This window comes from Brassica oleracea, chromosome C9 (genome assembly GCF_000695525.1).
Source record: "Brassica oleracea var. oleracea cultivar TO1000 chromosome C9, BOL, whole genome shotgun sequence".
In the NCBI taxonomy this organism is placed as follows: domain Eukaryota; kingdom Viridiplantae; phylum Streptophyta; class Magnoliopsida; order Brassicales; family Brassicaceae; genus Brassica; species Brassica oleracea.
The window spans coordinates 23,452,437-23,464,211 of record NC_027756.1 but is presented as its reverse complement, the minus strand read 5'-3'; the positions used below and the strand labels follow the sequence as shown (position 1 = coordinate 23,464,211).

The 11,775-nt window shown below is 34.5% G+C and overlaps 1 protein-coding gene across 1 annotated transcript; it reads right to left on the bottom strand.

The window, feature by feature from the left end:
* Positions 1–3,503: 3,503 nt before the first annotated feature.
* On the bottom strand, positions 3,504–5,686 carry LOC106317308 (CRIB domain-containing protein RIC10). The gene is made up of 5 exons (XM_013755148.1): positions 5,155–5,686; positions 4,555–4,739; positions 4,124–4,227; positions 3,891–3,990; positions 3,504–3,772 (listed from the first exon to the last, which is right to left on the bottom strand). Exons 2-5 carry the CDS (start codon positions 4,610–4,612, stop codon positions 3,567–3,569), a joined length of 468 nt encoding a protein of 155 aa, XP_013610602.1. The 5' UTR covers positions 4,613–4,739; positions 5,155–5,686; the 3' UTR covers positions 3,504–3,566.
* Between the last annotated feature and the right edge of the window lie 6,089 nt (positions 5,687–11,775).

Sequence of the window (11,775 nt, the reverse complement as noted above, 5' to 3'; positions counted from 1 at the left end):
ATAAACACTTTTGTGTTTTAGAGAATGATTCAAACAACCAGAGATACTTAGATTCAAAGATTAAAGAGATTAAGAGATTTTAGTGAGAGAATCAAGAGAGAGAGACTCAAAACTCCATTAGATTAATTATGAGAGAGTTTACATCAGATATATACAAAAGGAAGAAGCATTTTCGAAATCAAACTAAGGGGATAAGATAAGCATGTGTAGTCAAAGGCCAGGCTGTAAATCCCATGGCTGAGATTGCTCACATGCTTCTAATAGTGCTAAAGCACTCTTCTCCTTTCCAGCCAGTGACAGCCTGTCCAAGTCTCCTCTCTTATCCCTTTCCATACTCAGATCAAGTGTAGACAACCTAAGGTAATTCCTCCTTGTCATCCGAGTTACCCTGGTTACTATGGTAACTTCTTTAGTTACCACAGTAACAATAAAGTTACTGTGGTAACTCTCCAAAGTTACTGTCTGCTCCAAATCTCTTCCTCTCTCAATATATCACATCTTTATTCTCTCATCTCAACAGGTCTCACAATATGCCCATGTAGAGTGAGTACAAATTCATCTACTATTATATAGATTTAAACGATTAGAAATAAATATTTTATAAGATTTTATTTAGGAAATATGTAAAAGTTAAAATACATAACTTAATGGAACAGTCTCATTTATAATTGCGAATGATATTAAAATAATCTATTTATAAATAATGATTTAACTACTACCATGAATGAAAGTTCTAGGCTTCTAGCCATGGTTGTTTTTTTTTAAATAGTCTATTTTCTGTAATATTCCATAAATAAAATAATCTATTTTTTCTGTAATATTCCACTTAAATGCAAATTTACTTTCATATGATAATTCTGTTTTTAATTGATATAGATACGCATTTTTTCCTTAAAATGTTTAGAAGTACAATTTAGAAAATATGTGATACATATAAGTGTTACTAATTACTAGTAAACTATAGTTAAGACTTTTTCTTGTCCAATAACTAATTTTATTTTCCCCTCTTTAAAAATGCTAAACTAGTGGGCTGGGACTTGGCTCAATTTGTAGTACTATTTTTTGTCATCTTTGTTTGTTTCTTTCAAACCAATATGTAGTTGTCAATTGGTTTAATTTATAATTTTTATATGTTTACCCAACCAATATATGCTCTAATATAGAGAAGTCAATGTCTATATGTAAAGAGACTGAGTTGGCAACATGCCCTTCAAGTTATCAAGGTAATCCTTTACGCAAATGATTCCTAAGTCGCCGGAGTACTCCCACAGTTGCATGATAAAAACTGTTTAAAATCAAAGTTTGGTTGCTTTTTTTTTTTTTGCTAGCAGTTTAAATTTTGGTTGTTTATAAGAATTGTGTAAACTATTTCTAATATCGATTTTATTTGTCTTTATAGTTTCAAAGTTCTCCCTCAGTTACATTTTAATTTTTTTCCATCAAGTTGTGGTTAAGACTTTTCATGCCGTCATATTCATCGTATAGATAGTTGATCACTAAGAATATTTTCAACGGCGAAAAACTTATATTAAGAATCTTAATCATAAAATATTATTATTTTAATATGTTCTATTAAATAGTTAAGTTTTAAAATTATTCTCAAGTTGAAATAGCTAAAGAATTTCTGTAGAGAATTTAAAAAAATATATATTAATAAAAAAAGTTTCTGTTTTTCTCTACCTTTCAAATTTTAATTATTTTATTTCTGAGTATTCAACAAAAACTCTAAGCGGAGATGCTCTAATAAAATGATATAAAGTTGACCAAAGAAATGGTTGTTTTACCCTTTTTTTTATTGAAACTTTTGAAAAATAATAAATTTAATAGATCTAATGCTTCACCGTTTTGTAAGTACCTAAATTATCAAAGCCATATTTATAATAAAATTTTATATCTATCAAACATTAGAATCTTATAATCACATATGTCAAAGATTAGAATTAGTAAATATTAAAAAAATCACAAAACAGCGGCGGATAGCCAAAAACCCGAAGAAACAATGAAACAACGGTGCAAAACTCTACAATTAGAAGGAACTAGTATTATGGCCCCTGCTATACAGGAGCACATTATATTTTTAATTTAAATGTTAGTACAAAAAATTATTATCATTCTAAACATATGAGCGGTATAAATATACATGTTTTTAAAAAATATATATAAATGTTATTTAAAATATTTATAAAAATATTAAAAAAAATCATACTCGTTTAAAAAAACATATAAGTCAAAATTCATAAAAAAATTAAACACACGATAAAACAACAAACAATACGTAAGGTTTATAAAAAGGAAAGAATACACCTATAAAAAACATGATTTACAAAAATGTATGGACTCTGGAAGCAGTGGGATCATGATAGTCATTTGTTTTGTCTGCAAATTTGGGAAGAGTGTCAATTAAAATCCTAAATACTCACAACTCAATAGAAGAAAGTGTAAAACAATACTTACCCAGGAGCACAAAACTTCTTAACTTTGAGATCTTTATAAACCAATAATGGGGATTTATCAAACAAACCCAGTAAAACGTATATATATGTTTGTTTACATCGAATAAAAGAGAAAAGCTATTGGTGATGGTAAGTTTTAAAAGAAAATTTGTACTTATTTATATAATTTCACATGTGAGTTGAGATAGTGGGCATAAAAACAAAAACAGTTATAGAGTGAGTGATAATGGAAAGTGGTAGTCGTGTAATTAATTTCACTCGGGTTAATTAATTTTTGTTTCAATCGTTTTTTTCAAAACCAACACAAAAAAATTTGTTAAAACTTTTTGATGACACAGGTCATCACTTCCAAAATTGCCAATTGACTTGTGCTTTATATTATAAAAGATGATAAATATGTTGCGTATTAACTTTTAGATATATCTTATTAAGTAAAAAACCGAGAAAAAGTGTAAGACTTTGATAGTAAAATCGTTGAAAAAGTAGACCGTCTTGTGTATTTAAGTTAAATAAAGCATACGGGTGAGAGAATTAATTGATAAGTAGAGTTTTATTTATAGATTTTACCCCGATGAGGTCAAATTCAAGATCATGAGGGCGCTATCCGCAGTGGATAAGAACTATTGATACTAGAAACAAGTTCAAGGCAGGAGAGCTTAACATAAGTTCCCCAGATCTCCTTTCTCGCCATACATTATTTGGTCTATAGCTTTTTTATCCATCGCATGTAAAAATAAGTCTGTTTGAGTCAACTATCTCTAAAGTTCAAATGAGTATCATTACATAATAATATAATATTCACTTTTGGAAAATATGACCCATTTTCTGGAGATATATAACGTTGTCTCCAAAATGAAGGTGTGATACTTGTTCGAGACTTGGATAAAAACGTCTCAAAGTTTCGATTTTTTTCTCTAAATAGTTTTACCTCTACTTTCAAAAAAAAATTTCCTAGTCTTTTTATTTTATATAAAACATTCAAACTTTGAACACATGTCTACGTATATGAACAAATCAAAAAAAAAATCAGCAAAAAAAATCCCCCTCAATTATGCACAAAGGCGATCAAACTTTTGACTTTTTTTTTTCTTTCTTGCACCTACTCTTATATGTTTAGATTAGTTGGGATACAGTTGATTTATACGAAGATTTAGAAAAAATAGATGATCTTGAAGATTTTGGAGATGATGATGATGAAGCTGACTTCTTTCTTCTACTACTTTTCTTGTTGCTATGTTTAGGTAAATTTATTGGAGTAACTGGAGGTACATCTCTTAGTGTATCAGATATTGTTCGTTTACTCGACCCTTGATCAAAATCTGCATATACAAAAACAACGCAAATGTAACTATCTATCAAGAATACTCCAATTAACACAATGCTTACTAAGATGACCAATTTTTCATTTGAGAGAAAACACTGATTAAAAGAACTTACCAGTTGAAGACGAGGTGAAAAAAGAAGTAGAAGGTCTTGCATTACTAAACGATGATGCCCTTGGAGACAAAACCTCAGCTCCGACCTTGAACTCACTCATCTTCACAATAATAAAAAAGTTCATAGATTAGCTATAAATTACTTATTGACATCTTTGGTTTTACTTGTTAGTATAACTTTAGTTTTGACATATGTATAAAGCCAAGAAAAAGGAAAACATCAAAAGAACTTACCCAACCAGGACCACTACTAGAAGAACCCTCCCAGCCAATATGAGAGACATGTTTTACATTTGTTGGATACCCAATTTCAATTTCATCGCGCTCTTTCTCCCCGGCTGAGAATTATTATTATTATTTTCACATCAGAATTTATTGATAGTTATATTTTCTGAAACATAAGGACATTTCCTTAAAACTAATTAATAATTACATGAAACAAAGTATCTTATGTATAAGTGATTAACTTTCTTGATACATTAAAAGAAACAAAAAAAACTATGCGGACGCAATATATTATATGTGATAGCCATTAGGTTTAAGTGACAAAATGTTTTTGCTACATAAAAAGGAATTATGTTGACCCATAGCATTTGTTCAAGTAGTAGTAGCACGAGGAGAAACTTAATTAAGATAGTATACGAAGAGAAAATGGGAAAGATTACCAAATATTTGAGAGATACATTTGAAGCCCTTGTAGATGCCCTTCATTTTCATTGCCATGTTGAAGAGATCACAAAAATGCAGACTAAATTTGTCTTGGATTATTGTTTTGTAAACTTGATTACTAGGAAAATAGTATCCTTTCTAGGTGATAGTTGAAGCCCAGCAAACAATCTCCTCTCTCCCACTTAAAAGTTTTATTTTCATTAGCAAAAAACATGAAGGTTTTAGTAATTACTAATAAATCATATACATTCATATATACAAAATAAAGAAAGAAACGAAGGAGAAGATAATAAAGTGAAAATAGTACCTAAATGCATGTGATATATGAATAAGGTTTTCTGTACAACAAGATTGGAACTAATGCCTTTGTGACTACAACTTTTATTGTAAGATCTTAAGCATCAAAAATTAACTGTATAAAAGAAACACATTGATGCTGGTATTATATAATTTGACAGTATTTTAGTCAAAATGAATGATTGTTAAGTTGATCATCGTCTATACACAACTACATCAGTTTAATACACGAGCACTATAATTGGTTTGTTTTGTCTCAATGTTTACAAAAGGTAGTATATGACTTAGGAGAATTTTACCTGAAATTAATCTTAGAGATTGATTGGAGAAAAATGATAAAAGCAAAAGTAGAAGAATAAAGGAACAGCCTCTCTTTCGATTCTATGCTTCTTTCATCTTTTGGTTAAACCTCTCTTGATAAATCACAAAACATATTATGAACAAAATGAATCTTAATGAAAAAACATAATTTCGTGAGAAATTATGAAAAAAAAAGAGTTCAAAAGAGAGAAGATGGTGAAGGCCAAGTGAAGAAGGAAGAAGAAGATGGAGACTCAATCAGGCCTAAGGTAAGAGATAAGTAAGTGGGTCACCATGAAAAGGCATCTACACATACATATATATGTGGTTAAATAAAAATATTATAATAGGAATGTTTCAATATGCGATATGATCAGTATTCAATGATTAGTTGGTCTGTATAAATATGACACATAGTATGAGGAGCTTAATAATGATTTTCCTTTTCATAATGATTTATCACCAGCTAAAACTTTATGTGGGTTTAATTAACTAGCAACTAGTTAGTTTCATAAGAAATTAACATGAAGTTCATATATAGATTTATTATCTGGCGTTGGGAATTGATCTGGGGGGGGGGGGTTTAGACCAATGTTGTATAGAACTAGAGACAACTGTTAGTGCATGCATATTTTAATTACAAACCAAGATTTCGTCATATTGTTGAGCTCACGTTTGACTTTTAGCTTTCTTGCAGGTATAAATCTCCTAACTGGACGATAAAAGACAAATCTCCTAACTTTTTTTGTACATTTGTTTTAAAAAACACACAATATATATAATAATAATTAAGCGATATATATATATATATAATATATAATATGATATATATATATATATATATACACTAATCACTGCATTCAATCCGTGGAAATAGTTCGTTTTCACAAACAGGTATTATGACAATTGGAATAAGTACATTCTAAAAAATGAATATTTAACTGTGTAGGTTCATAAATAGACACATTTCATACACACATGTAAAAAACTCAAGCTTTTTGTGTAAATTTAAAACTAAAACTTTTGATCTATGGATATGCAAAATTTGTTTATTACTCTTGAATGCAAATTAGCAGCTTCAACCTTCAACTCCATTCCACAACACAATCTTTTTTTTTAAATGTTGCAAGTTGCAACCATGCTATGTTTTTTAGCACTGTTTGCATTTGTGAAAAGGAGATTCTCAACCGCGGGACTGGAGACCACGAGTGCGAAAACAAATAGGGCAATGCACTCATCATAAATGTACGTAGGTCGGAAAAAAGATGTTACCAAGGGGTAAGTCGAGACTTTGAGTTGTCTTATACTAATGGTGGTGGGTGAACACACCACTAAATGGTCAAGGAGGTTCTTGTAAAAGCAGATACGTGATGACCTGTGAACCATCATATCGAGTTGGAATTTGAAATCCAGTAATTCAGGTGGCTCCTATTATATGGGGTAACGTTTCATAGCCACAGTTTGTGGGAGTTTTTTATGTCCGTTTTTTGGTCTGTGGGGTTACATTTTCGGTTTTGATAGGTCTAGCCCTGTTTGTGTCAACATTTGTTACTATAGTGGACAAATCTATATTATAATGATTGAGTTTGTTCTTTGAGGTGTTCACCTCAGCATTTTATTTATTTTGGTGAGACCCATCTTTATGCTTTTGTTTTAATATATTATTTATTCGTAAAAACTTACAATAAATATCAGTTACAGCAGTGGTTTACGCATCTTTAAAAATGTTAACAACTCGAATTCGAATAAAAACCACGGGTGTTTTGCATGTTTTATGATTAAGTTTAATTAAATGCAATTATGACTTTTACAAGTTGTCTTCTTCTTTAGACTTTTAGGTTTTATGCAATATTGATTCAGACGGCTCATAATTTTTCACGAATTATACATCAATTTCTTCGCTTTTTTGCCATTTTCATGAAAACATCATGAATCTTTATATATACTACGCGATTATAGGATGAAACGAGTAAAAATTAATTTTTTTTAAGAATCTCGATTTTTGAACCGAATCAATCTAAATCGTCACCGCTGGTGCCCGAGTTACGTTTTCCAACGATTTTACGGCCCTTGGCGGTGAGTTTTCTAACAAGATTGTGTAATGAATTAATGGTTGTTGGATCATTTTAATTAACTCGCGGCCTATCGCACCCAGTTTCTACATAAGCTTTAAAAGGTAAGGCTGATGCGTCAGACAGACCCAAAGAAGCCTCCTAATCTTCTATTCTTTTTCACCGTCTCTAAGCTAGGGCCTAGAGTTCTCCCACTTTGTCGCTTAACTCTCACCTCCGATGATAAACCGTTAGACTCTAAACCGCTCTATTCAGTGTCGCGTATCATTGAAACTCTTTAAATTGATAGAATTTCATAGTCTTACTGAAAACTTGATTAATATAACTTTTCTTTGTTGTTTGTTCTACTTTCCGAAGTTGTCCACTAAGACATGTACGCCATGGAGGGATTCACTAATTTCCCAGACTTCAAATCCGAATTAGAACACATTGGTAGTTTCAAGGAGGAGGTGAACAAATCGTTTACACAGCCGACAACTATAGGAACAACCAATGAAAAAGAAACACAGCTTCTTGGACAGACTAAGAGAGTTTGCATAGACCTGAGGGAGCTCATGGAGATTCATTTTTTTATTTCTGTTAAAAGATCTGGCCACCATATTTATAGGGTTATGTATATTCTCTTTCTCTATGTCTAATAAAAGGTTTCACTATTGTTTGAGGTTTCTAAACTGTGGTAGATAATTATTTTCTTATACTTGCACATCTTGCATATTTACTGGATAGCTAATGAGGATGACAATTAGTCAGCGTATCAGATGTTGAATTTCATCGGATGTCGGTCTCTGTCCGACATATTCATGGGAAAAATGTTGCTAGATGTCAAATTCATGAAGATAAATCGGAAACTCTTTTAGACATCCACACATAAGATATGAAATATGAACACGTAAAAAATCACCTGTTATTTTTATATCAACCTAATCAATCTATTATAATATAAATTATATATACAACACAGAAAAATAAAAGTTAAAATAAAAAAAATCCCGACTAAACAATGCATCAATAACGTACCCGTCCCGCAGTCTGAGCTGGGGGCTATGTGTAGCATCCCCGCCCCGCAGTCTGAGCTGGATCAGTCCAAAGTCGAGTGTTAGTTGGACTGATCAGACGAACAAGGCATGTGCAACATGTCGTCTGGATTGTATTGGCCGGATTAAGAATCTACTGTGGGTCTGGACTTAGCAGTTGAGCTTGTCGGACTAAGCTGGTCGGATTCAGACAAGGCAGTTGGACTTGTCTCTTGAGAGTAGTTAGTCGGCCAACGGACTGATTAATATACGTTCTGGCAGGAACGAATACAGAGCTAAACATAAACTGATTAGCCAAGGAAAATGGCGGAAACGGTTACTCGCGGTTACCGGAACGGTTACTAAGCAGTTCCGGAACGGTTACCTGAACGGTTACTGAGCAGTTCCGGAACAGTTACCTGAACGGTTACTGAGCGGTTACCGGATACTAACTGACAAGGTCAAGTGAGTCTTGGAACTGCTACGGCAGTTATAAAGCAGTTGGCTCGCTGGGATATTTATATCTAACGGGGAACAATTATGGAACTGCTGGGAGTTATGTTAAAACTGTCCGGGAGCAGTTATGGAATGGGAAAAAGGTGATTTCCGAACGGATGGAGAGCGGGTAATAACTGGCTTGGATGGTTAAGTCCAAGAAGTAACCGCCAACTCCTTTTAATCTGATTTCCGCGGAAATGGAAGGACATTTTTTCTCTACGCGGTTCTGGACAGACAAGAGGAGGGAGAGAGCCGAGAGAGAGGAAAAATTGATCGGAAAGAGAGAGAGATGGCCGGAGGCATAGCTATTTCTCTAAGCATAGCTAGCGTATTGTCTGTTATGGATGGCTAGTTGGAGACCAAGCCGTCTCGCTTTGTTACTTGGGTCACGTGGGGATGGTTGGCTGAGTGACTAAGAAACAAGGGGATTCGGTTAAGTGTCTCATCAAGCTACTGGTTAGATAAGGAAGGACGGGAAAGCATGTAGACAGCAAGGAAGGAGTGTATGGATGGATTGTCACACAACGAAGCACCGAGGCATTAAGGTACATATTTATCATGCTGCGAAAATTAGTAGACTACTAAGTTGCTGGATTAGACTTAGCGAATCATGTGTACTGAACTGAACCTCATAGAGGAAAACTGGGATAAAATCGTAAATTAGAGAAAAATCGGGTATCGATCATGTTTGGTCGAGGGAAGCGAACTGGGGTCATACTGGCGGTAAGGAAAACCAGGTCGGGGCCTTTCAAGTGGTATCAGAGCGATTACGGTTCTAGGACAGAGTTGGAAGGATTATTCAAGATTTGTCTAGACCGAAAGGATGTGAAAAATGCTAAGCGCGAGCATTGGAGAACTGACGAGAGACTTGATCTTGGGAGTGATCAAGTCAGACTTACAGTTTGAATGGGCAAATGTAAGTTAGAAGTCTAACTGGAAAGAAACCGCAGATAAGATCATTGATGAATGATTGGATTCGTTGAATGAAGTCTGAGTTAAGATCATTTGGAGAATGACCGGATTGCTTAAGGTCTTTTGGATTACTCGAGAGAGTTATCGAATAAATTTTTCTAAGTGTTGGAAACAACCGAGAGGTTTATTTAAGTCAATGGATCCAGATACTGAAGTGAAGAACGGGAAAGATTGACGAAGTGTATTTTGAAGCTTAAGGATAATAAGCTGATTGGAGTTAGGATTGAATCAAGTGGCTCAAGAAAGCCAAGGATGCTTCGGAAAAGTCTAAGTAAGACAAGGAACTGTCAAGGACAATGATGTCGGATATTGATCAAAGGAGCTGACGAGTTTAACTTTGTATGGACAAGACGTCCATAACTGAATTTGGAAGGAAGACTTCATCAGAAAGGTTCAAGGCAGAATAACCGAGTGGATGAGCTGAATGTTGTAAACGGAAACAGAGTTGAACAGGTGGTCCGAGGATTGAGATGGAATCTCAATGAACTGGCTAAGGCAATTGATGGATTGCTAAGAGATAACCTGAAAGAGTCAGGAAATCGGAAAAACTGAATTGGACAAGTCGTCCATGGAAGAGCCTAAGGACTAATGGCCAAGGCACCGATGCTGGAATGTGAGTACGGAGACTTACATTCGAATGGAACGTCTGTTGAGAATGCTTAGACGGATTCTAAGATTTTCAAGGTAATGGACAAGCTCGTCCGGGAAAATGGAACTGGGAGTGTCATAAAAAGATTTTGGAAAAATCTGAATAAGACTTACACTTAGCAAGTGGTGATTGTAGGCAAGTCTGGATATAGGAACTGGACAAAAGAATTGTCAAGGTTGACTAAGCTTGATCGTCTTAATAGGCTCGTGCGGTCCGAGAGTTGAGATCATCGGAACAAGAGATTGGAAGTCAGGTGTACTTGCCAAAGACTTGTTAGGTGATCAAGAAACTACTCGGATGTACAAGATACTATAGATGATGAGTTGTGGTTAGAGTTTCAAAAGTGGTAAATGATCGGTTCCTACCATGAGCGTCTAGATCACACAAAGTACTTAGGGGCGGTGATGCTTACTAAGGCTTGCTGGATTTTGGATGACGGCTCGATGAATTGGGACGATCATTTGAGTTTAAATTAATTATCCCTTTCATGCGAGAGTCTAGATCAGTCTAGGAGCTTATGGCTAAGATGCTCATTAAGGCTTAGCTGGATTGCAAGACGGCTTCTCGATGACTTGGAATAATAATGCTAGATCAGACTGAGTGTCTGATTAACTTGACAAGTGGGGATACTGAACATTAGTGCTAGTAATGATGATAAGTCCTTAAGAACCAAGTGGGTTTGCTGAGGCATAACTGTACTGATACTGTATGTTATGGCGTCTATGGAAACTGAGAGTTTCCAAGGCGTGACTGTCTGTCATCGCGTGTTCTGTCCTGACGTATGTGGGAACCGGAGAGTTGCCAAGACGTAACTGTTATCGCGTCGGTGGGAACTAGATTAGTTCGACATCGCGTGTTTGTATTGTAGTCTGCGGAAACCCATTCTGATGTCTATGGGAGATCTACCTTCCAAGACATAACTGTACTGTCACTGGAACTCAAGGAGTTCACTACTGTGGGTTTCCGATCGCGATGAAAGCATGGATGGGAACTAGTGATATTTTTCCATCACATGTCTGTAGGACGTCTGTCTGTTTAGTATAATGAACTAAGGTCGTTGGGAACTGTTGAGTTTATAAGACATAACCGCGACTGAATCAAGACATAACCGCGACTGAATAATGGGAACTAGAAAAGTTTGCCATTTTGGAACTGTGAACCAGGAAGGACTGGGGAATCTGAAAGGAAAATTGTGTAAGGGATCAAGTGTAGGATCTGGTAAGAAATGTCTGTAAAGATCAAGAATGATCTGGAGGTGTCAATAAAGATCAGTAAAGATCTGAGAAAAACTGATGTCAATCATAAGTGGTCAGGGACTGGTTAGGATCAAGGAGTGATCCGAGGAAACAACTGTAAGGATCAAGATGAGATCCATGCGTTCTGAAAAGATTAAGTTCCTAGTACTCGGAGTTAGTC